The sequence below is a fragment of the Pelodiscus sinensis genome, chromosome 29, assembly GCF_052426305.1.
Source record: "Pelodiscus sinensis isolate ZL-2025 chromosome 29, ASM5242630v1, whole genome shotgun sequence".
NCBI lineage: Eukaryota > Metazoa > Chordata > Testudines > Trionychidae > Pelodiscus > Pelodiscus sinensis.
In genome coordinates, this window is record NC_143080.1 from 10,886,922 (window position 1) to 10,910,381 (window position 23,460).

The window sequence follows — 23,460 nt, forward strand, 5'->3', positions numbered from 1 at the left end:
AAAACATCAATATCCAGCTAAATAATTTCTCTGTATTAAAAAACCTTTTCCTCCACCCTCCTTCCCTCCCCTCCCCTCCCCAATGCTCGGCTGCTGCGCAGGGCCTAGGGAGGCCCCAGAGCATCCCCCTCCCTGGTGTTCGGGGGGGGAGGAGGGGCAAAGCCGCAAGTCACATGGCCTTTCCTCTCCCCCGCGTCCAGTGCTTCGGGGAGGGGGGAACAAGCCACAAAGCCTGGGAGCTGTGGCCTCTCTCCTCCCCCACTCTCCTGGGTTTGGGGGGGGGGGGGAAGAACTGGGAGTCACACAGTCTCTCCCTTCCCCCTCCCCCGGTGCTCCAGGGGGCCTTCCCTTCTCCGGTGTTTCAGGGGAGCCATGCCCTCTTCCTGCACCCCAGCACCTTCACACACACCCTAGGTTGGGGGAGAGCCAGGCCAGCCTTGCTGAGGACCCCTCCCTGGCAGCTGGGGGGAGGAAAGAGCCAGGGCCGGTGGGTGGGGAGGGAAAGAGCTGGGCTGGGAGAGGGGGGAGAGAGTAGGAGTGGTGGGGCGGGGTCAGGGCTGGGGGGAGAGCTAAGGCTGAGGCAGCCTTGGACCCTCCCTGGGGGCAGGGGGAGAGCCTCGGCCTGACCCAACCCCACCACGGCCAGAGGGAAAGAGCCAAAGAGCCGGGCCAGCCTCAGCCTGGCCTGACACTCGAGGTGGCTGGGAGGGTGGGAGAGCTGGTGCTTGCCTGGCCTTGGGGGGCGGGGGAGGGGAAAGGGGAGAGCCAGGGCTGCCACACCTAGGCCTGCCCCTCCCCAGCAACCGGGGGAACCAGGGTGGGGAGTTGGCGAGCGTAGCGAGCATGGGGCACCGCCCCCTAGTAAAATATAAAAATGGATTCTGGCAAACCTAAATACCTGTGAAGGAAAGATGGGCCTCCCCCCATGATTTTGGCCTTACAAACAGCAGGCATTTGGAGTCCAGTCAGCTTCTCCTCCATCGCCCACGTGGGCTGAGAGCTCTTGCAAGCCTGAGCTGCAGGAGCAGGACCGTGGCACACGTAACAGGAGCTTCCCTTCCAGCTCTTCACTTACAGGCAAAGGTCCGGTTCAGAGTCTGACTCGAAACATGAAAACAGCATCAGCATGTGCAGCACCCAAAGAGCGGCTCCAGGGATGTGCTGGGTCATTTCTGCGCCCGGGCCCAGCCTTGGGACACACCACCCTACGGAGAGGGAAGTGACCGTTGCTGGGGGCAGCTGTCCCCCAGCAACGCTGGCCAAAACAAGCCAGTAGGAAGTTGTCAGGCTGAGCTTTCCCCAACACAGATCCCGCGAGGGGTCGGCACTGGGGAACGGTCGTGGTGGAAGATAGACGGGGAGTAGCTCCCTTTGGGGAGTGCTGTTCTACCGCACCATGCGCCCGGCTTGACTGAATGGGTTGTACTGATATTCACAGCAGAGATCAGCTGCGGTACAGCACACTCGCTTGCCTGGAAAGGCTTCAGGGGTGGTGTAAGCCATGGCCGGCAGGGTTTTCTGAAAATCAGTTCTGTGCGGTACAACTGGAACACAGACGCTACCTCGCACTCAATTTAAAACAGATTCCAGAGTTAAAAGCACACCAACACAACCCGGCTCCCAAAGTGAGGAGCTTTTGAACCCTGTGCTTGGCTTCTACTTGGTACTGTCCGCCACAGCGAGCCAGCTGATTACCTTATGGAGGGCGGAAGGCGATCTCGGAGCGGCACAGGGCTGGAACGAACCTGCACTCACTAGCCAGCCTGACGTTTTTAAACCTGTCAGAGCAACCCACCTCTCAATGTAGCTGATCTGCGGGTCACGTGACTTTGGTTTTCAACGCCCAGAGCAGCAGGCGACCAACAGTGATGCAGCAGGAGGATGAGAGGCCCGTGGGGTGGATGGAATGAACCGCACTGTCCTGCCAACTTCCCAACCTGACGAGAAGGTCCAACCTGCTCCTTTTCGTGCAGACGCTCAGCGGACGGAGGAACCGTTGCTCATTTTGCTCAGACTCACCAGCAGACAGCAAGTTCGCGCCTCATGTAAACTGGTCGTCACCGTTCATTTTAAAACCAGACTAGGAACTAGGTAGCGTCACGGGGTCGTCCTGAGCACAACTCCACCTTGCATGGAACGCATGGGAACTTACACCTGTCTGGCCTTTCCAGAAGGCGCCGGAATTCAGCGCCCAGCTGGTCGGCTCAGTGCTACACCCCTCATGGAGCAGAGTTCCCAGCATGTCCAAATCTGGCACGTGCACCCGGCCCGCCTGGCTAACGAGCATGCCCATTCTCCCCATGACCCGCGGGGAAGGGCTTGCGGTATTTACACTGGATCCACACTCGATGCATCGTCACTTGCTTCCCTCGGTTCACCTGCAGGCGCCGATCCACTAGATTCTGGACTTTTTCCAACCCCGCCGTGGTGAAAAGAGCATCCAGTTCATCTAGGAGGAGTGGGGAGGAGGTGGTTAAGGTAGCAAAAGCAAGTAATTTCTCAGCTAACTGCTCTGAGGGGGGGCCCAAAGATTCCTCTGAAGGTTCAAGGAAGAGCTAGGGAAGTCCAGTGCTTCTGATCCCCCAGTCAAATGAAAGGATCAGGTGATCCCTGGCTTTGGATCTGTCAGGGTCTCTGCACTGCCTGCCAACCCTTGCGGTCATCTCCTGGCAAGAGCTAATGCTGGCCTTGGGGAACACATTCTGCTGTGCCCGACTGAGGGGGCAGGGAAGTGCTTGGACAACAGGCCTCATGGAGAGCCAGGGGCAGGAGGAAGGGAAGAGAGCAGCAGCCCGAGAATGAAGAGGCAAGGCACTGTCCCTGCACGAATGTCAGCGGGGATGGGACTTTCTGAGACTCGGGACAGTTGAGGCAGGAACGTGTTGGGGCTTGATCAAGATGCTCAAATCCCCAAGTCCCTGGAAATGGAGGCCACTCAACACCCACCAGGATCAGGCCCGTGCTGTGAAGCTCTAGGGGTACAGTCCTGTCTGTCTGATATGGACTATTAATCCAAAGCCAGTCCAGAAAAGCCACACCTAGGAGAGGCTGAGCGAGACACTGAGTGCCTCCAGGCCAGAACCACGCTACAGCCAAGTGGTCCAAACACAAGCGATGGGCTGCAGGAAGCCCTTGGTGACAGGGAGCCCCAACACGCCGGCTGCATGTAAAGCTAGAAACCTAGCAGTGCCGGGGAGAGATCCCATGTAACTGCAGCCCTGGGAGCACATGATTTTACAGCGTTTCTGTAGCAGAGGGCTAACAAGTCCCAGCTTGTGCTCTTTTATCTCATCCCCGCCATGCCGAAACCTTTGCCAGACAGCGATTTGCCTCCTTCCAAACACCCATTTTAGATGTATGGACTGTGACCGGTCCCCCTGGGCAGTGAACCGAATGTACCTCTGCCACATACACCGGTCATTTTAGCTCATACTAAGCCTGACAACACTCATTTGGTTGGGGATGTGGAGGGCAAGGGGCGACAGGTGGAGAATACAGGTGCCAGGGAGCAGTGGCACAGCTGTTTTGCTAAGGCTACCCCTGCCCAGCAGCCAGAAGAGTCTGCAGTGCCGCCAGATTGGGGGAGGTAGAAGACAAGATCCTCAAAGCACTGTCTCCTCTGGCTCTATATCCACGCACCCTCCCCCACGCAACAGTATCCAGGAAACGCCCCTCCCCCCCAGCTCCCCACAGCCTGCTCCCCACCCCGGGGGTAGCAAGCACACTAGTTCCATTGCATGCAAGGGAGACGGGAAAGGATTTCCCGCTAAACGAAGACCTTATTTCACAACCTTCAACTGGCACAGCTCTCCATGTAACTGACAAACCTCTAAGGTGTCAGGCCGGTTGAGGGGAGAGGCCCAGTCAGTTGCTTGCCTCTGGGGGAGGCAGGAATGAGGAAGGTGAGAAGGTCGGGAATACGATATCGAATCTCCTACCTTGTGTAAAGAAGTAAACTCTAGTCCCATCACCTCTCACGTAGAAGTTATCGGACAGACACCGACCTGAGGGCAAGAATGGTTCGGACAGCATTACCCACCTAACTCATTTTCTATCAGCCAGTCAGCTGCATGGCAAGCCAGATGGCAATTCCCTGCCCTCTATGGCACACCGTGCTGAAGGGGGAGTTTTCAGCCCGTCTCTAGACATGGCAGCTTCCACGCAGACACTCTCACATCACCCATCACTGATATGGCAAAGGCTTCCGCATGGCAGAAGGAAATACCTTTCTTAAACCGAAGCTGCGCCAGATCGTAACGGCCGTAGTCTCGTAACAGAATCATTCCCCCGGGTTTCAGAAGCCGGCTCAGTCTGTTAATGGCGCACTGCATCCTGGAAAAGGGCAAATTAGGCAAATTCATCAGCCTTCAAAGTTATGCTTCATTAGAATGAGTTGAGCTGACCAGAGACAATGCTCCTTTGATTAGACCTTTATTTACAACTTATGATGTGTGTGAAAAATTCTCATTTTAATCAGTTCAGTAGCTGCATGGTTTTTAAGGCGGAGGGTTGTAATAGCGAATATGAAGATGCTGTGGTTTTGTCAGCAGTTGTCTCTATAAACGGGGCTGCCTCCGGACACACAGATTTGTAGGTTGTACAAATATCTGAAAAAGTCTTTGTAAAATGGCATCACATGAGAGAAAGTGGTCACATGGTTTAACGCACAAGCCTCAAGTGCTATCCATGGTTCTGCACAGATTTCCTGCGAGAGCCTGAGCAGGAATCCTACACACAAAACCAAATCAGACTAGACAGGAGGCAAACCTTTCTAGCAGAGGGCAATTAACCTTGGAACAACGCGCTTAGACACACACCGGATTCTCCGTTAATTGAAGTCTTGAAGGTCAGGGCTGAAGGCCTTTTGAAAGGATTTGTTACACAGCTCAACCACATGGGCTGTATCAATAGCAATTACTGGGTGAAGTGCTCTTGCCTGTGTTTTACAGGAGACCAGGTTAGATAAGGTTTCTCCCCTCTGGCCTTAGAACCTATGACATGGCCATGACGTTTTTGTGAGTGCCCAACCTGCGGCACCTTGGGCCTGATTTTTCAGACGCGTTCAGCACTTGCAGCCAACATGGACTGAAACTCAGATCTGTGCTGCCCCAAAACCTAAGGCTCCCTAGTATCCAGCATTTTTGTTACAACCCTGGTGTCAGCGGTTTGTAGGTAGGTCAGAAAGCAGAGGTTGGCCCTGATACTTCTAGTGCAAGGCAGGATCTCTCAATCTTTCGGGAGCAGAGCCCCCACTTCAGAAGAGTGAATCACAGCCCGGCCAGACGCACAAGAGGCCTTCCCATCTCAGTGTATTTAGCTTTCACATCAGCCTATCTTCAAGCTGGCTAGTCTTAGCCCCACATGCTCTGGCACAGGCGCCGCTACACGGGACCCAACCCAACATCTCCACCAGAGCGTGAGCCATTTAAGGAGGCTTTGCCATGTTGGTTATCAGAGAAGAACGTTATCCCAAGGGTACACAGTTCCAGTTGCAGTCATCATGGCACCCAGGAGCCCCCGTCATGGACTGGGATGCATTGCATAAACACAGAACTAAAAAACGGTCCGTGCGTGCGACTGAGCAGTTTGAAGGTGTGCACGGGCACCATGGGGAGGAGAAGCCCAGCACTTCCACAGCTGGGTCATCCCTTCGATTTTTTTGGGCATGTCTGCAGCTGCTCAGGCTTCATAGACCATCTTCTGCAAGGAGGCTCCAGCACGAGGCTAGCGGGGTTTTCTTGGTTTAGTCGGTGGCAAGGGGCTAGGTCAGGGCAGAGTGGGAACGGGGTATTTGCCACGAGCTTTTTGTATTCCCTGTCACGGCATCTTGGCAGGTATTTGCTGGCTCAGTGTTAGCCAGTCCTGGTAGCCTGGGCCTGGATGTGAGGGTACCACAGATTATGTGAAGAGCCAAGTTAATTTTGGTGTGTGGGATTGGGCTCCAACCCAGGGCACGGTATTCTACTGCAGAACAGACCAGGGCTAGTGTCAGTACTCGGCGGGTGGGTCGTTGTTTCAACATGTAACCACTGAATTTGTTAGCAGTTAGACATTAATAAGCGAGAGGGGGGGGGGATCCAGATTTTAAGCTAGCTCCCCTCTAGTACCAGCTCCCATTTCCTCCCCCCAGGCTGCTGCCTCTGTATCAGAGGTAGCAGTGCGGGCAGCAGACAGCTCCATGGGAGCAGGTACTGACAGGGAGCCAGCTTTTAAGCCAATTCCCTGTGAGCACTGCTCCGGCCTCCCTACCATGCTGCTGCCTTTGTGGTAGGCGGGTGGGAGGGGAAGTGCTGGAGCTGGAGTAGATGGTGACTTACTTTTCCGGGCGAATGGCTGACAGGACAAAGATGAGAATAACAATGTCCAGGCTCTCCTCTGGCATGGGGTACGGGCTTTGGTCCTTGCACAGGTCATGAACAAAGGCAAAACAGCGGGAAGAGTCATACTCTGCATTGCTCTGTAGTTAAAAGAGGGGCACACAAGAGGATACAGACACCAGCAGACATAAATACCAAAGCTACCTAGTTGCCTTGTCTAAACTGTGTTTTCACGAGGGAAAGCTGGAAGAGCCAATGCACGTCTACACAGTAGGCTGAGCAACACTCAACCCAGGACAGGGATTACCTATTGTGTTCCCTCCCTCTGGGGCATCTGGGATTAGCCACTGTCGGCAGACAGGATACTGGGCTGGATGGACCGTTGGTTTGACCCAATATGGCCGTTCTTATGACAGACTCGCGGTAGCTCCACTCAAGCTAGCATGCTAAAAATAGCACCGTGGACAGAGTGGCAAGGGCAATGGATTGGGGTAGCCATCCAAGTCCAAGCCTCCTTGACCAGCTAGCTTGAGCCATCGCCCATCCTGCAACGTTTACACTCAGTGCACTGGGTCGAATGGCGTTAGCATGTGTCCATGTACCTAGGCTGGGAGACGCACACATTTCTGCATCAGAGAGATACCCCCGAAGGCCAGGAGTCCATCTTGAAATAACCTGTGTGTACAGTTATGTAATTAGAATAGTTGAGTGATGTCAGTGGTAGTGATGGAAGCGTCAGCTTATTGGATAGTCAAGTAGTCCCTCGACTAGTCGCTTCACACACATGCCCCTTGCTGTCTCTAGAAGCAGCAAGGGGGGGGGAGAAGGGGCTGGCGCTGAGGGGAGCTGGCTTAAAAGCTGGTTCCCGCCAACACCACCTCCACGTGGTGGTGGGGAGAGCAGGGGAGGCAGAGGCATCCCTGCTACTGTGTCTCGTTCTCTGAAATGTACAAGAGCCACAGCCAAAGGGAGAGGCGCAGTGGGATTGTGAGCGCCTCCCTTACTGACTAATTGAGTAGTTGATGGAACTACTTGATAAGCTGATTAATCAAAATTTAACATCTCTAGTCAGTGGAGGGGAACTATGGAAAATTATCGAATGGATACGTCAGTTATAAGAGTTCTCCCCTCGTTCTAGTCAGTCCTTCACTGCTGCCATACAAAGCAGTGCCAAGCTACAGGACCAATGACAGCTTTAAGGTCAAACGTCTCACAAACCATCAATAGAAATGGCTGATTTACACCATTACGTTGGAATTCTCCCCTTTATAGCAGAACAAAGGGCCAAATCAATGGTTAAAACTCCTGCTGGTCAAACCAGGAAGTCTAATGCCAGGCTCCTAAAAGCATATTTAGATTCCTAAACAGAAGGGGTCTGTTTTACAGACCTGAGGAGCAGCCCCAGCTCCCTCTAATATGCAGACTCTGGTCAGTTTTGCCCTGTCACTGTTTGGGAAGGGGGAAGGGAGCACCAGAAGTGATACTGGAACAGCTGCCCCGTGCCTCTACCCTCCTCCCCCCTCACGAGTTCCCATAGCAAACTGGCAGGCAAATTTAACACTCTAGCTAAGTTTTCCAAACTCTGTTCTTTACAGTTTTTGTTTGTTAACATCTGCTACTCCATGGCCAAAATAACAAAGCCAGCATCCATCAGGACACACTAGCCCAATCAACTACTAGTTCCAGACCTGTGGTTATAGCTCTAATACAAGTGAATCAAGAATCACATTAATGAATTGGGGCTGCAAGAAATAATCACTTCTCCAGAACCACCGTCAAACTGTCCTTTTAAAATCAATCCTGTCCCCTTCCTTTCTGCAGCCTCCAATGGTCAGATCCCCAATCTACTTGCACTATGAGGCAAGTACTGTCCAGTTCTAGCTAACTATCAAGAATTGAACTAATGCTAATTGAACTAGTGCTAATTGTAGATCTTTCCATAAGCTGCACTTAGCTGTGACTAGGGATGGAACAGTATAGTCAATTAAGCGATAAGCAAAAGCATACAGGTTAATGCTATAGACTATACATATTTCCCTCTCCCCCTCTCTCTGCCAGTACATTTTTAGCAGGCTGGCCAGCAACTTGGCTCAGTGCTGCTTGCAACTGGTCTGAGATCTACCCTTGCTACAGCTGCATTCAAAGTGTATTAGGATCCAAGCAGGCAGGCAGCCCGGCTCAGTCCTGGCTCATGCTGGGTCTGGGACTACCCCATTTCAGCTCTGCATTTCAAGTGCAGTAAGAGCCAGGGTGGGCAGGCAGCCCAGCTCAGTTCTGGCTTGCATGGGGTCCAGGAGCTCAGACCAACCCCAGACAGGGACTGCTGCCACCCCATGCTGCTGCCTCTCTCTCAGAAGCAGCAGCACAAGGCAACAGGCAGCCAGTCCATGAGGGGAGATGGTTTTTAAACTGGCTCCCCTCACAATTCAGCTCCTACCTGGCACCCTGTGCCGCTGCCTCTGATATAGTGGCTGCTGGCCCCGCCCCGAATAGTCGACTAACTGATAAAATTTCATGAGGTTACTCGACTATTCAATTAACCGATATTTAACATCCCTAGCTGTGACAGCATCTAGAACTTATTCAATATTTAGTTTACCTGGACAAGATCCACAGCAGTGTTGGAAAAATCACAGCAATAAACAAAGAGCCCTGGATCACTGAAATAAATATACAAGAAACAGGAAATAGTCGTCTGCATTGATAAAAATTGATGATCATAAAGAAACCTCAATTTTTAAATACATTTATCTTTTTAAAAAGACCTATTTAAAATTAAATTTGTAATCATGACAATCTACATTAAGACCTACACTTACTATAATCTGTTAAAATATTCAGTCAAAAATATTCACACACTACATGTCTGCTGCCAAAATTTTAAAGAAAATCAAAGCACTAAACTGGTGGAAGTCACTGGTTAAGCCCCTATAAGTAGGTTTTGTTGAAGTGCTAAACTATCTTTTGACAACAGCAATTTCTTATGCAGGTGCAGAGAAAACATTTTTTTTTTCAATTTCAATTTACTCAACCATTTTTGTTTAATGATTAGTTCATTCAAAGTTGAGAAACTGATTGGAACCATAAAACAAAATGTTTCCTGCTTTTTCATCTCCCGATCTGGGATTAAAAACAAGGTGAGAGTTGGTGAAAACTACTAGTCCTAAAATCTTCAGGAAATGGTGAAACATTCAATTCACTAGTTACAGACAATACTTAATATGTTTAATAAATCAGTTTGTTTTATATACTAAATGTGTTAAGCATCTCACTTCCATGACTGAGGAGCGGGTAAGTAAACAAACCAGAGTGGTCTGTTAGCAGCCCACAGTCCACATTGAGAAACACTGTTCTAGAATCAGAGGGGTAGCCATGTTAGTCTGAATCTGCAAAAGCAGCGAGGAGTCCTGTGGCACCTTATAGACTAACTGAAGTGTAGGAGCATAAGCTTTCGTGGGCAAAGACCCACTTCATCAGATGCATGTAGTGGAAATATCCCACTAGACGACATGCTTCTATGCTGATAATGCGTGTTAAAAAATAATCATTAAATAAATTGGTGACTGAACGCTTTGGGGAAAAATTCTTCCATCCATTTCATATAACAACAGTCTTGGATGATGACCTGTACACTTTGTTTGTTTTAAGAACACTTTCACAGCAGATTTGACAAAGTGGAAAGGAAGCATCAGTGTGAGATTGCTAAAGATAGCTACAGCAATTGACCCAAGATTTAGAATCATAAATGCCTTCCAAAATCTGAGAGGAACGAGAAGTGGAGCATGCTTTGGAAGTCTTAAAAGAGCAACACTCTGATGTGGAAACTATAGAATCCAAACCACCCAAAAGAAAGTCAACCTTGTCTTGTGGCATCAGACTCAGATGATGAAAATGAAGATGGACTGGCCTGCCCTGCTTTGGATTGTTATCAAAACAGAATCCGTCATCAGAAGAAATGCATGTCCTCTGGAATGGTGATTGAAGCATGAAGGGATGTGTGAATCTTTACCACATCTGGCACGTAAATATTTTGCAAGACTGACAACAACAGTGCTATGTGAATGCCTGCTTTCACTTTCAGGTGATGTTGTAAACAAAAAGCGAGCAGCAAATGGAAACAACCTCGTTTGTCTGAGCAGTTAACTGAACAAGGAGGAAGACTGAGTGGACTTGTAGGCTCTCAAGTTTTACACTGCATTCAAAAATAAAAGTTATTTTGGACATAATTCTACATGTATAAGTTCAACTTTCATAATAAACAGATTGCACTACATTAAAAATTGAAAAATACTATTTTTATTTGTACAGTGCAAATATTTATGATCAGGACTCGCCGAACCGCGGCGAGCCCCACTCGCCAGCCGCGCTGTCCAGCGATCTGCGCATGCGCAGATCGTTCTGCACATGCGCAGATCATCCAAACCCGGCTCTTCTGGGATACAATCTACTCGCCACAGGCGAGTAGATTGTGTTATTTGTCGAGCCCTGTTTATAATACAAAATATAAAAAGTGAGCACTATACACTTTGTAGTCTGTTGTAACTGAAATCAGTACATTTGAAAATGTAAAACATCAAAAAATATTTTATAGATGGCATTCTCTTATTAAAAGTGCAACTCATCACGATTCATTTTGTAATCACCTGACAGCCCTAATTTAAATGAATTCACCTTGCAGAGTAACTTTAAGGAAGAAGTGGGGCTAATGGTTAGAGCATGCAGCTGGGAGTTAAGAGCACTGGGCTTTATTCTCATCTCTACCAATGACTTGCCATGTGACCATGGATGAGTCACTTAGCACCTTTATGCCTCTGTCATCCCCATCTGTACAGTGATGGGGTTAGTAAGCCTTATAGTCCTGGAGGAGAGGAGGGAAAATGGAGATTGGAGAGTACGGCTGTAGAGTGCTTTGAAAGCCACAGATGAGTGGATGTGGAGAATTTCATGAGCATCAAATGCTTTCTATGGACCCTCAACAACCTTATAATCTCAATTCAATCATTCAAAGGACAAAATTGACAAGTGGGTGTATTTGTGTTTTAGCCTCTTCTATATGCCACGAGTCTATGCATTAAAAAGAAGAGCAGAGCACAAAATCCTTTCCAGTCATTCATTTTTTCTCTACAAGTAAATAATGAGAGTTGCTTACTTGTTAGTTTGCAAAATCGGGAAGACCGTATTTCCAGCACCACAGCCAACCTGCAAAACACAGAGCAGCCTGTTACACACTGGTATCGCTTTCCTCACCAACTCCTGCTTTCTAGTCTGCACTTAGCAGATGTTATAAAACATCACTCTTCAGCCACAAAATGATGTTCCAGCAACCTACAGGGGACCATTCCCAAACAACGAACACCTGTGACTCCCATTAACAAGAGATGAAGATGTTCAGCACCTTTCAGGATCAGGCCTTGCATCTAAGCATCCACAGGAAGCCACCGATCTAGCTACCTAATTCTACCACCAGTCCGACAGCTTGCCAAGATCACTGATATTCTTGAAAGTTGTTACTGCTGGAATTGCAAGCATAACAACCAGTATGAGTCACTCAAGCAGTCTCAAAGGCCAGGGGTTAGTCAGTTTCATTTCCATACAGAGACAATGAGGAAGAGTGGGGGAGGAGAAGGAAATTTGCTTTGCTCTTTTTTTTTTTCTGTTATAGCTGCAACCTGTTATTTCTGACACCTTTTCTAAATGATTCTCCTACTATCCCTAGTTATGATTGGGCCTGCAATACTACTCATTTGAAGAGAAGATAAGCCACACAACTTAGTTCAGCGGCTTTTGTTTCTGAATGTTTAGGGACTTCTGTGGAAGGACTGAAGTAAGCAGAGTGGAATGTACTAGTGGATGTTTGAAATGACAGCGGGTGCAGAAAGAATACAAGCGGATTATGAAAGTAGAGATGGTTTAATAGTATGGAAAGTTGCCTCTAATACAGTTTTAGGTGCTAGGATCCTGCAGAAAGATCCAGAGTTATTTATGTTGACTCACCTCCAACACCACTACTGACACAACAGAAACTGAACCAGCCACAGATATATGTTCACAGATTGTCCACAGTGACAAGTTGTGGGGGGGAAAACACAGTGCAAATAGTTGTGGGGGAAAACACAGTACAAATAATTTGGCTTTAATAGTTTATTAGCCTGATAGGTTATAGAACCTATTCTAGGAATGCTTAAGGGGATTTCAGCAGCATCACCATTTCGAAACTTCACAACTTCCTGAGAACTCCTTAGCTGTACTGAGCAGGATTGGTTTTTTTCTTTAAATCTGCAATATGATTCTCAGAACTGTACGTCACTCAAGTCATACACAGAATCGGGGTCAGAACTCAAAGTCAGGGACAGAGGGAAGCTTTCTGAACACAGTTCATAGTCCAACTCTTTGCACAGTAAGGGCACGTATACACAGCGGGGCAGAAGTCAAATTAAGCTATGCAACTTGAGATACATCAACTGCATAGCTTAAGTTGAAATAGTTTAATTCAGCTTTTGGCACTGTCTACACAGCAAGAAGTCGAAGGAAGATCATTCTTCCTTCAACTTCCCTTACTCCTTGTAAAATGATGGTTACAGGGGCTGGGAGTAAGAAATACTCCAGCTCGCCATTATGTCGAAATAGTGTAGTGGCTTGCAGTGTAGACACACTGTTTGTTATTTCTGAATAATGTCAGACCACTTTGAAAACTAGTTGGTGACAAAGACCAATCTAAACCAAAACCCAACAGGTTTAATTCAGTTCAAAGTTGCCTTCTCTGTTTTTAAACCAGTGGTCCCCAACGTAGTGCCCATGGGTGCCATGGCGCCCGCCGGGGCATTTGTGTGTGCCCGCCGAATGATCTGGACCAGCCCTGGGCATGCGGCGCGTGGGCAGCTCCGGCCCCGCAGCAGCTCCAAAGGGTTGGGGACCACTGTTTTAAACACTCTCCACTGCGTTGTTCCTGTTCACCTCTAAAATGTTATCCTCTCTCTACCCTCCCCCCCATACTTTGCCTCTTGTGTTTTCCCCCTTTCCTCTGAAGTATATCTGTACAAACCATTTTCCAGGATTATCTGAGCAAATCTCACAATCATTTTATTTCCATTGCAGGTCTTGGGCAATCCCATTCTCTACCTGTGGCACATAATAGTCACCCATGGGCTGTAATATTTCAGTCTCATTTCAGTTGTTGGATTTAATATACAGCTGCTGGGTAGTAGCCTGTGAAATCTGTGGTTGGGGGGAGGTCAAATGAGATGATCTGGAGTCCTTCCAGCCTCCAACTCTGTGACTACCCCCCATCCCTTTGCTTAGTCTCATTATTGCTGGTATAGGAGCCTTCTCCCATGTAGCAGCCTTCCTGAATCTTTCCTGAAAATGAAGCTCTCTCCTTGCCTATATTTCAGCTTCTCGCCTATTATTCAGTTCTGTTAAGAGCTTTGGGATCGATTTGTATGCAAGATAGTTCTTTATGGAAAGTTGCATTGTGCTGTAGGATTTGGTGAAGTTGTACATGTCAGCCTGTCAGTTTAAAGTCAGTCACCTAGATGACCAAAGACTCAGACGCCAAGTTTGATTCAACTGGGAAAGATTCAGTGTCCCCCATTCACTGAAGTTACCTCTAGTATACGGTAAGTGGCAGAGGATCCCGGGAAGTCACCATCACTTTGTTTCACGTCACCCAGTTTTAGTCTTGCTTCACAATCTGTGCTGAGTCTGTGGATGATATTGCTACTGTCTTTCATCAAGTCCAGTTGATGATGCTCTTGTATTCTGGTTTCCAATGAACAAGGACCATTTTCACAGCTCCCCAGCCTGGCGTGTCTGGTGCTATCATTTTCATATGCAGAAGCCTCAGGTTGACTTAGGTTGTGGTTTGGGGCCAGTTCAGGAAATTCAGTGAACAGCCAGTGTCTGTCCTTGAAGAAGCCATTTTCATGGATTTTATAGAAATCATTCCAGTATTCATTAGCATTGAGCTCATATTCATCTGTACGGAAAGACACAGAAGAAGGATCAACAGAAGACAAGTCAAAGATCAGCTTAACCAGACAGGTGTGTCAGGCTCCATGCTGAAGTTAGCAACTTATTAAGGAAAGTGTTTGAGAAAGAAGTTGTCTGGATTTCATGGTAACTTTGAGATAGAAGAGGCCTATTTGCAGAGAACTGGAGAAAACACAGGTGCTGATAACATTTCACAGTATTTTTTTATTAGCAGGGGATGCTAACTTCGGCATCATCCTGTTCCCTATCTCTGCCAGTGACTCTCTGGGACCTGAGGGAAGTCACTTAGGGCCTCGCCCTGAAAAGTGCTGGACACCTACCACTCCCAGTGAAGTCAACGAGAGATGAAGGTGCTTAGTATATTTTGGAATCAGGCCTTTTTGCTTCCCTATCTGAAAAATGGGATAGAATGTACTTACCTCACAGGGGTTGTTGAAGGCTTTGCTAGTATTGACACTGTGTTTTGAAATTGTGGAGTGGAATGTGCTTTAGAAACATTATAATAATGTAGTCTGACTGCCAGTACAGGACTGCTGCCTATTGTACTTTATTTCCACGGCTTGGTACAATATAGAGCATCAGACGTTCCTGAGATTGCTGACAGGAAAAGGAGACCAGGGAGACCATTGTCTGCTCCCCCATGCACCCAATGCTGGTTAAGGGCTTGGATTAATATATATATATATTAAAGAAAGAAACGTAAGTGGGGAGTCTAATCGCTTGGGCCTACTGGATCAATTTCATGAGATGACCACCACAGTATAGAGCAAGAGCCGGAAGAACTCCCCTCTGTTGAGGAGGTGGAGTGGAGGTGAGTGAGATGGTGTTTCTACTGAGATCAGAAATGGCCTGGTACAATTTCCACCACCTGGCTGCACAGATTTGAGAGACCCAGTACAGTTCTTGGAGTTGCTTCCCCTCTTGGGAAACGGACTCAGTGTGAGGAACTGATTAGCATCTTCCAAGTGTGGTGGGTCTCTCTATCAAATGAGGTTTTGGCAAGAGCAGTCCTGCCCTATTGTGCTGAGAATAGAGAACTAATTTCAGTGCCCTGAGCCATAGACACCAGCCGCATTTCAACAACATGCAAGTCCTTAAACAGCTTTGGACAGCGATAGGTTATTTATTGAACTCACACCCACAATGATGATTATTCACCCTCTTCTACACTTGGCACTCTATTTCTCTGACACCCACCAAGGACTGGAGGCTTTAAAATTGGACTTAGTCTTATGCCAGCCTAGGACACAGAAAATTCAGCCGGAATCTCTCTAATGGTTTGAAAGATGGGCAAAGGAGGACAAAGAAAAGAAGGCTGGACATGTCTAGGGAGAAATACAATCTCCATCTAAAAGGCGGCTTGGGTGAAAGAGAAAATAATTGTTTTGGCAAAGAACTGAAAAGTTAGTTCTGGGTGTACTTTTAGCAGGATTCATCCTGAAGCATGAAGTGCTAACTATAGAAATAATTGCTCTAACTTTATTCCAGCTACAAGGGCCTTGTAAAGAGCCATGACTTCAGAACCCAAGTCAGGGGAGATTTTAATGTGACAGTAGGCTGCAGTCATAGCTGTGATCTGATCAGATCTCAAACTGAGCAGGGGAAGCCCATTTAGGATTTCCATAGGAGACATTCAAGGAACACTAACACTGAGGAAGTAGTATTGTTGGTTCAGTAGCTGGTGCTTTTTTTCAGCTCCATGGAACCAATTTCTTAATGTGGAGGCCAGGAAGTCCAGTGCTAGGGGTGCCATCTTTCAGAGAAAACACAGGTGCTGATAACATTCCACAGCATTTTCATACAAGCAGGGGATGCTAACTTTGGCATCTTGGCAAGATTCCAACTCAGCTCTCTACCTTTTAATTCCCTAAATCATTGACTCTCAACCTTTCCAGACTACTGTACCCCTTTCAAGGAGTCTCATTTGTCCTGCGTACTTCCAAATTTCATCTCACTCCTTGCTTACAAAATCAGACATTAAAATGCAAAAATGTCACAGCATGCTATTACTGAAGAGTTGTATCTTTTCTTATTTTCCCATATAATAAAATAAAACAAATGGAGTGTAAACATTGTACTTACAGCTCAGTGTATAGCATGTAAAGCAGGATAAACAAATCATTGCCTGCCTGAAATTTTATTTTGCACTGACTTTGCTAGTGCTTTTTATGTAGCTGCTGTAAATCTCAACAAACAGCTAGATAAGTTGATGTAGACCCTGGAATACTTCTGTGTTCCCCAGGAACCCGTGCATTCCTTACTGAGAACTTCTGACTGAAATTCCTCCGGTGAGAACTGCTGGATAAGATATTATGCACTTTCTAGCCTGAAGAGCAGTGCAGTAGGGCTGTGCATTACTGAACACCAGCTATTTTCTATTGCAGAGGTATGGTTGTCCTTCTGGTATACCTGTATTATTTAGCCTTAGTCACCTCAGAGATGTCGTGGAACTTACTGTTTGTAAAACAGCAAAGACCTCAGGTACACGCAGCGTATTGGTAGCAATGTAAGAACAAGAAATCAAGGACCAGATGATAAATATCATTCAAAAAATAGATTTTAAGACAAGAAAGGTCCATTATAATTATGTAATTTGATGTTTTCCATAGTGCAGCCCAATGATCTTCATCCATAATTCCTGCTTTAAGATCAGGAATATTAAAAATATTCCTTCTAGTCAGAACACTAGTGTGTAAGGATGTCCACGTATGAGCTGAATTCATGCAGATCTCTTTCCTTGATTGGAAGTAGGGATGTTAATGGTTAACCAGTAAGCCTCACCCTTAACAGGCGAGACTTACCGATTACCCTTAACTGATGGGTCTGGAGCAGCCCCCCACCCATTGTGGGTAGGGGGCTGTTCCAGCCCCGCTGTGTGCGGGTGGGTCCAGCTTGGGCACACAGTGGGCAGGGATGCTCCAGCCCAACCAGAATAGCCCCCACCTGTGGCAGATGTTCCACTCCAGCCCAACCCATTTAATAGATTTTACATCCCTAAGTGGAAGTCCTGATCTCTCTGCTCTTGCTTCTGAGAACTACCCCGAAGTTCAGTCCATACTCACTCCTCCCACTAGAAGAATCTCCTGGATGAAGTAAGTATGGTCCCAAACAAAAATTACTGGCCACAGAAGATGAGGAAGGAATCAGGGACTCCATGGACACAATGAATTATTGTCCTCCAAAGAGAAAGAGTGAAAGTCAGATTACTTTTTCTGTCTCTAGCTAGTTAATATCCTTCCACTACCCGCATTCATCAAGCACCTTCCTTTCTCCTTTAAAATAAATTCCAAAGGCTATAAGATGCTGCAGCTGTAACGACCAACAGCCTACTCTGCATTGTTCTGCTCTGTACTGTAACTGCCTATGCTTTAGATTACAAGCTCTTCACCGGGGATTCCACTCTGTGCAGAATACGGCTATGGAGTGCTATGCACTGAATTATAGCAATGCTAGAAGATGTACCCGTCGTTGGTCAGGTCCTTAACTCAATGAATTTTTGTTTTTCTTTATTTAAATCATTGCTCTGGGGTGGGAAGGGGATGAGGGGTTCATATGCAGGCTGCCCTGGGAAGAGAGGACTACTCCAGCCCTCTCTCACAGGAGCAGTATGGGAACAGGCAAGAAGCACTTCTCTATGGCTGCTGCAGCAGGAACAGCCGGGAGGGGAGGTTCCCAGGCTACGGCAGGTTCAGGTTCATCTACCCCCTGCTCTCCCCAGCCAGAGTGAGGAATGCAGCAAACTGTGCACTTTTCCCCTTGCTCCCTGATGAAAGGGAACAGCCAGAAATGTTCCCATAAGAATCAGGGGAGAGTTTCAAGCTATATACTGAATTTGGTGGGCCTAGCTCTTACCGTTTAGGTGCAGTTCTTGAACAGACAGATGCATGTCTCAAATATATAGCAGCTAAGGTCCCACAGATGTGTCACATTTACCATCTTTCCCCTGCTCTCTGAGTTAGCAAAGCTAGTGGGTAGTTGGGCAGTTTTCTTCAATGGCCCGATTTTCAGATGAACTCAGCATGTTAGATATCACAATGGCTGCTGCTGGGTACTGAGCACTTCTGAGAATCTAGACCCAAGAGTTTAGGAAGGTTAGTTTTAGACGCAGTAAAGAACCCGCAATTGTGTACACCATGGAATGCTACATGGAATAGGCCTGAATAGCTCCATCAGAATTAGCATTTCTGTCTTATAGATGTAATAGGCTCGTGCCCCTTGAATTTTAATTCAAGAAGCAGGTCCAGTTTGATCCCCAGGAGCAGATTACTTTAGAAATACCAACATTTACTTAGCTACATACAAGAGTGAAGTGGAATATAACAAGAAATATCAATCAAATCCCTAGCTTAGCTCTTGAGAGAAAGGTATACCAGAGGACAGCAGAACACTTTCACTGTCTCTCATACAGTAGAAGGAGATCTCAGAGCAGGAGAGGAAAGGTGCTGGGTGAACTTCAGAGCAGCTTTAACCCAACATTAGCTGCACAGCTATGCTTCTCCAGCCTGATTCAGATTTATAATTACCAGGGTTCACCGAGAGGCAGCGAGCCCTGCTTGCCAGCTGCGCGGTTCTGCGCTCTGCGCATGCGCAGATCGCTCTGCGCTGGCTCTTCCAGGGTGTAATCTATCCACCACGGGCGACTAGATTACATTGTTTGTCGAGCCCTGATAATTACCGTGAGTTGAAGTGATGGCTATGCCAATACTTCCTGCACCAAGGTTTGAGCAAATGAAGGGAATTTGAAAGAAGTTCTTAGACCTTTAGTTCACACTGATTAGGCCTCTACTAGAGCACTGGGTCCAGTTCCGGGTGCCACACTTCAGGAAATACGTGGAAAATTTGAGCAAGTCCAAAGAAGAGCAACAAAAAGGATTAAAGGTTTAGAAAATATGACCTATGAGGGACGACTGAATAAACTGGGGTTGTTTAGTCTAGAGAAAAGAAGACAAGGAGGACAGAATGTTCTTCACGTACATAAAATATTGCTATGAGGGAGAAAAATGGTTCTCATTAACTTCTGAGGATCGGACAAGGAACAACGGGATTAAGTTGCAACAAGGGCTGTTTAGGTTCCTGACAGGGTAATTAAGCACTGCAATAAAATTGCCTAGAGAGGTTGTGGAATCTCCATCATGGGAGATTTTTAAGAGTAGGTTGGAGAGATGTCTGTCATAGATGGTTTTAAAAACGCTTGGTCCTGCCTTAAATGTACGACTTTACTATGATTTGATGCCAAACATTCAATGCAAGGTTCTGGATAAGCTCACATTTTTCTTAGCCTGGATAAGCTCACAGTTTTCTTAGTTTTTTTGTTCTTTTTTTAATGTAATGTAAATAATTATGGCTACCCTTAATATAGCCTATAGTTTAATAAGAGAAAAATTAAGCTTATTTTATAAGCAGCGTAACATCATGAAAGGCACTTCAAGATTAAATGTTAGAAGTCATTCAGCTGATAGAGAGACAGACAACTGTGAAGGCAGAACAGGATCAGAACTCTCGTCTTGGGGTGCATCTACACGTCAATTGTGTGGCTTATTTCGAAATAGGGAGCATCTACACAGCACTTATTTCGAAATAGAGCACTCTTCCTCTGACTTCCCAATGAGAGTTACAGGAATTGAAATAAGAAGTCCTCCAGCTTGACAGTATTTCGAAATAATGTTGCAGTGTAGACGTACCCTTATAGTGGAAGAAGTTTGTTTATATGATTTTTGGCATTTCCTATTCATACATAAAACAGCAACATGGTAATGCCAGGCCAACATCCTCCTCCTATACAAGATGACATCAAATCTTATTAGGTGAATTATGGGGAAAATTCTAAAGGCTATAATCTAGTGGCACATACTAAACAGATCCTGAGTCTGATCAAAAACATCAATTCTTTCTGATTAAACATGATCTTAGAAAAATTTTGGGAAATAAATGAAGTTGGTTTTTTTGCTAGAATTGTCAGCTATTGTACTGACATATCAAGATTTCTAAGAAATAAAGTGACATCTAGAAGTACCTTGTTTGTCTTGTGGCACAAGCTGCCCGCTGTTCTCTTGAACTTTGTTCCTTGCATTGGTTTCCTGCTCTTCAGACCATTCTACATTATCCCTGTTGGGGAAAATAAAATGAGCTACTTAGCTAAGAGGAGAAAGCTGCTGGGCAGTGTAACAGCATTTCAATATCCAGTACGTTATAAACCAAAACCACTTCTAATAAGCAAACAAAAGGAGGAAATTAGATGACTCACTGAACTGGTAATAATAGAGGTTTTATCTGTAGGTCTCCAGTTCAAATTTAGTCCAGCTAGGTAGTAATCTAAAGCTGATCAACATACAATGGCTGTTCAGAGGTGTATGTGAATTGTTTTGAATGCCCATCCAGCTTTAATGGACACAAATCCACACCATAAACATCACTCTCACATTTGAGACGACTAAAAAAAAAAAGACAGGACTATGCAGCACTTTAAAGACTAAAAGAGATGCTAGTTATCTTACCCATTACAAAGACAGCTTCCCCAATTATCATCCCTAATATCATTATCTCATAGACACTCTTACGCCCACTCTAAAATCTGATTTGTCAATTTTATAAGTGTCCACTTTTTTTGATTGTATCCCTTTGGTTGGTGGCCAATTTTCTTCTACAATTTGATCTGAGGAAGTGGGTCTGGCCCATGTAAGCTCATCAACCGTCTTGTTAGTCTTTAACGTACGGCATAGTCCTGTCTTTTGTTTCAGCATGACCAGACTAGCACGGCTGCATCTCGAGTACTAGTCGACACGACTAGGCGCCCTTTGCTGACAAAGCAGATGACTCTCCTGTCACATCCTAAAACATCTTTCATTCCTAAACAGCATCGATGCTGAACGACGGGGGCGAATGCGCCAGGGCGGGCGCTGGACAGAGGGAAACGTCCAGACTGTAAGACGCTGTTGCCAGTTTCAAGGCGCCCTCAGGGCTGCACCGGCATGAACGGGAGGGTTCTACCCGCGCAGCGCACGGCCCCGGCAAGGGGACAGGACAAAGGAGGACGCAGGGGCAGCAGGATTAGCCAGGCCCCCGGGGGGGGGGCGGGGTTGTTCTTCCGATACGGGGCAGCAGGGACAGGAGGCAAAACCCGGAGCGGGAGGGCCCGAGGAGCGGCTGCCACGCGGGGGAGGGAACGTATGGAAAACGGGGGGGGGGGCGGTTCCCGAGGGGGGGGGCAGTGCTGCGCGGACGCGCAAAAGACGCGGGGGGGCGGCAGCATCGGGTTGCGGGGGGGACGGTTGGTCGGTGCCTCGGGGGGGGAGGCTGCGCACGCGCGGCGAGGGGGGGGTCTCTCACCAGGCGTTGTGCTGGAAGAGGCGGCTCGGGTCGGTCAGGAAGCGGGTGCCGAACGGCTGCCTCCTCCCAGGCGCCGCCGCCGCCGCCGCCGGCCCGCCGGGCGCCGCCATGACAAGCCGAGCCATCCGGAACCGGAAACAACCACCACGGCCTTCCCGGAAGCGGAAGCCGCCGCCGGCCCGGAAGCGGAAGCCGCCGCGCGCCTGGCGAGCAAGCCTAGCGGGTGGGGGAGACCTCAGCGGGGCGAGAACGTTCACGGAGCCGCGCCCAGCACTGCCACGTGCGTCCCTGGCAGCGTGGGCGCTCGTGCGCCAAACAGCGCGGAGGGTTGTGTTAGCCATGGGGCCTCTTGTGCAAGAAACCCCGCACCACGCTGCCTCTTGTGCAAGAAACCCTGCCCCGTGTCCACGCTGCCTCTTGTGCAAGAAACCCCGCACCACGCTGCCTCTTGTGCAAGAAACCCCGCACCACGCTGCCCCTTGTGCAAGAAACCCCGCACCACGCTGCCTCTTGTGCAAGAAACCCTGCCCCGTGTCCACGCTGCCTCTTGTGCAAGAAACCCCGCACCACGCTGCCTCTTGTGCAAGAAACCCCGCACCACGCTGCCCCTTGTGCAAGAAACCCCGCACCACGCTGCCTCTTGTGCAAGAAACCCCGCACCACGCTGCCCCTTGTGCAAGAAACCCCGCACCACGCTGCCTCTTGTGCAAGAAACCCCGCACCACGCTGCCTCTTGTGCAAGAAACCCTGCCCCGGGTCCACGCTGCCTCTTGTGCAAGAAACCCTGCCCCGGGTCAACGCTGCCTCTCGCGCTAGAGAGCTTGCACCTGTTAGAAGAGAGCGTAGCTCTCGTGCAAGAAGCCCTCTCTTCCCACGCCTGCCGTAAATCTTCTTGTGCAAGAGCGGGCGGGCAGCGTGGCCGCTCTGCGGATTCTTGGGCAAGAACCCACCAGTGTAGACATAGCCCCAGTGTCCGCTTGGTCCAGTAAACGTCATGGGGTGCTGACAAGGGCTCCTCTTTACACCCGTGTCCACAAGGCACTTCTCCGCTCCCCCCTCCCCCATGGCTACGTCTAGACTGCAAGCCTTTCGAAAAAGCCTCTTTCGAAAAAGAGTGTCCAGACTGCAAGCAGTACTTTCGAAAAAGCAAGCCGCTTTTTCGAAAGAAAGCACCCAGGCAGTCTGGATGCTCTCTTTCGAAAACGCTCTGTTTGCATTCAAGAATGCCTTTTTTCGAAAGAGCACTTTCCGAAAAAGGCGTTCTTCCTCGTGAAATTAGGTTTACTGCCGTCGAAAGAAAAGCTGCGTTCTTTCGATTTAATTTCGAAAGAACGCGGCTGTAGTCTAGACGCAAGTGAAGTTTTTTCGAAAAAAAGCTACTTTTTTCGAAAAAACCTTTGAGTCTGGACACAGCCCATTGGAAAAGGAATGCAGTGGGCACACGCCTTGTCATGCTCTAGATCAGTGGTCTCCAAACGTTTTACACCCAAGCTCACTTTTTAAATCGCAGAACAAGTGAAGATCTACCGCCCCATCCTTCCCCCAAGACTCCACCCCTTCCTTGAAGCCCCACTCTCTCTAGTCTTCTCTCCATCACTTGCTATCCCAAGCTCTTATATGCTCTACACTGCCACTTTTTTCCCCCAATTCTTATGTAGGAAGAGGTTTTTCCAACATTTGCCCTGTCTAGATTGGACCAAATGTTAGAAAACCCCCTGGTTGTGTATAGACTGGCCAGTTTTTCCGCAAAATCAGCTGCTCTTGCGGAAAAACTTGCCAGCTGTCTACACAGGCCCCTTGAATTTCCGCAAGAACACTGACGATCTCA

General features: G+C 47.9%; 1 protein-coding gene across 2 annotated transcripts; it reads right to left on the bottom strand.

Moving 5' to 3' along the window:
- Positions 1–537: 537 nt before the first annotated feature.
- METTL2A (methyltransferase 2A, tRNA N3-cytidine) lies at positions 538–21,797 on the bottom strand. 2 transcript variants are annotated; one of them, XM_075911377.2, is made up of 9 exons: positions 21,633–21,797; positions 20,320–20,411; positions 13,922–14,292; positions 11,467–11,516; positions 8,917–8,977; positions 6,318–6,457; positions 4,226–4,332; positions 3,939–4,004; positions 538–2,449 (listed from the first exon to the last, which is right to left on the bottom strand). In XM_075911377.2, the coding sequence occupies exons 1-9, from the start codon at positions 21,755–21,757 to the stop codon at positions 2,277–2,279; spliced, it is 1,185 nt and encodes a 394-aa protein (XP_075767492.2). In that variant the 5' UTR covers positions 21,758–21,797; the 3' UTR covers positions 538–2,276. The 2 variants fall into 2 exon arrangements, with proteins under 2 accessions (XP_075767492.2, XP_075767491.2); XM_075911376.2 differs by lacking the exons at positions 6,318–6,457; positions 8,917–8,977 and having other exon boundaries at positions 21,633–21,757.
- Positions 21,798–23,460: the final 1,663 nt, after the last annotated feature.

Excerpts from the sequence above, each read along its gene's own strand:
- METTL2A (XM_075911377.2), bottom strand. The coding sequence starts at position 21,757 with ATGGCTCGGCTTGTCATGGCGGCGCCCGGCGGGCCGGCGGCGGCGGCG. Across the intron at positions 14,293-20,319 it reads TGTGCCACAAGACAAACAAG|ATGAATATGAGCTCAATGCT; the intron begins GTACTTCTAGAT and ends CTTTCCGTACAG. Across the intron at positions 11,517-13,921 it reads CCACTTACCGTATACTAGAG|GTTGGCTGTGGTGCTGGAAA; the intron begins GTAACTTCAGTG and ends TGTGTTTTGCAG.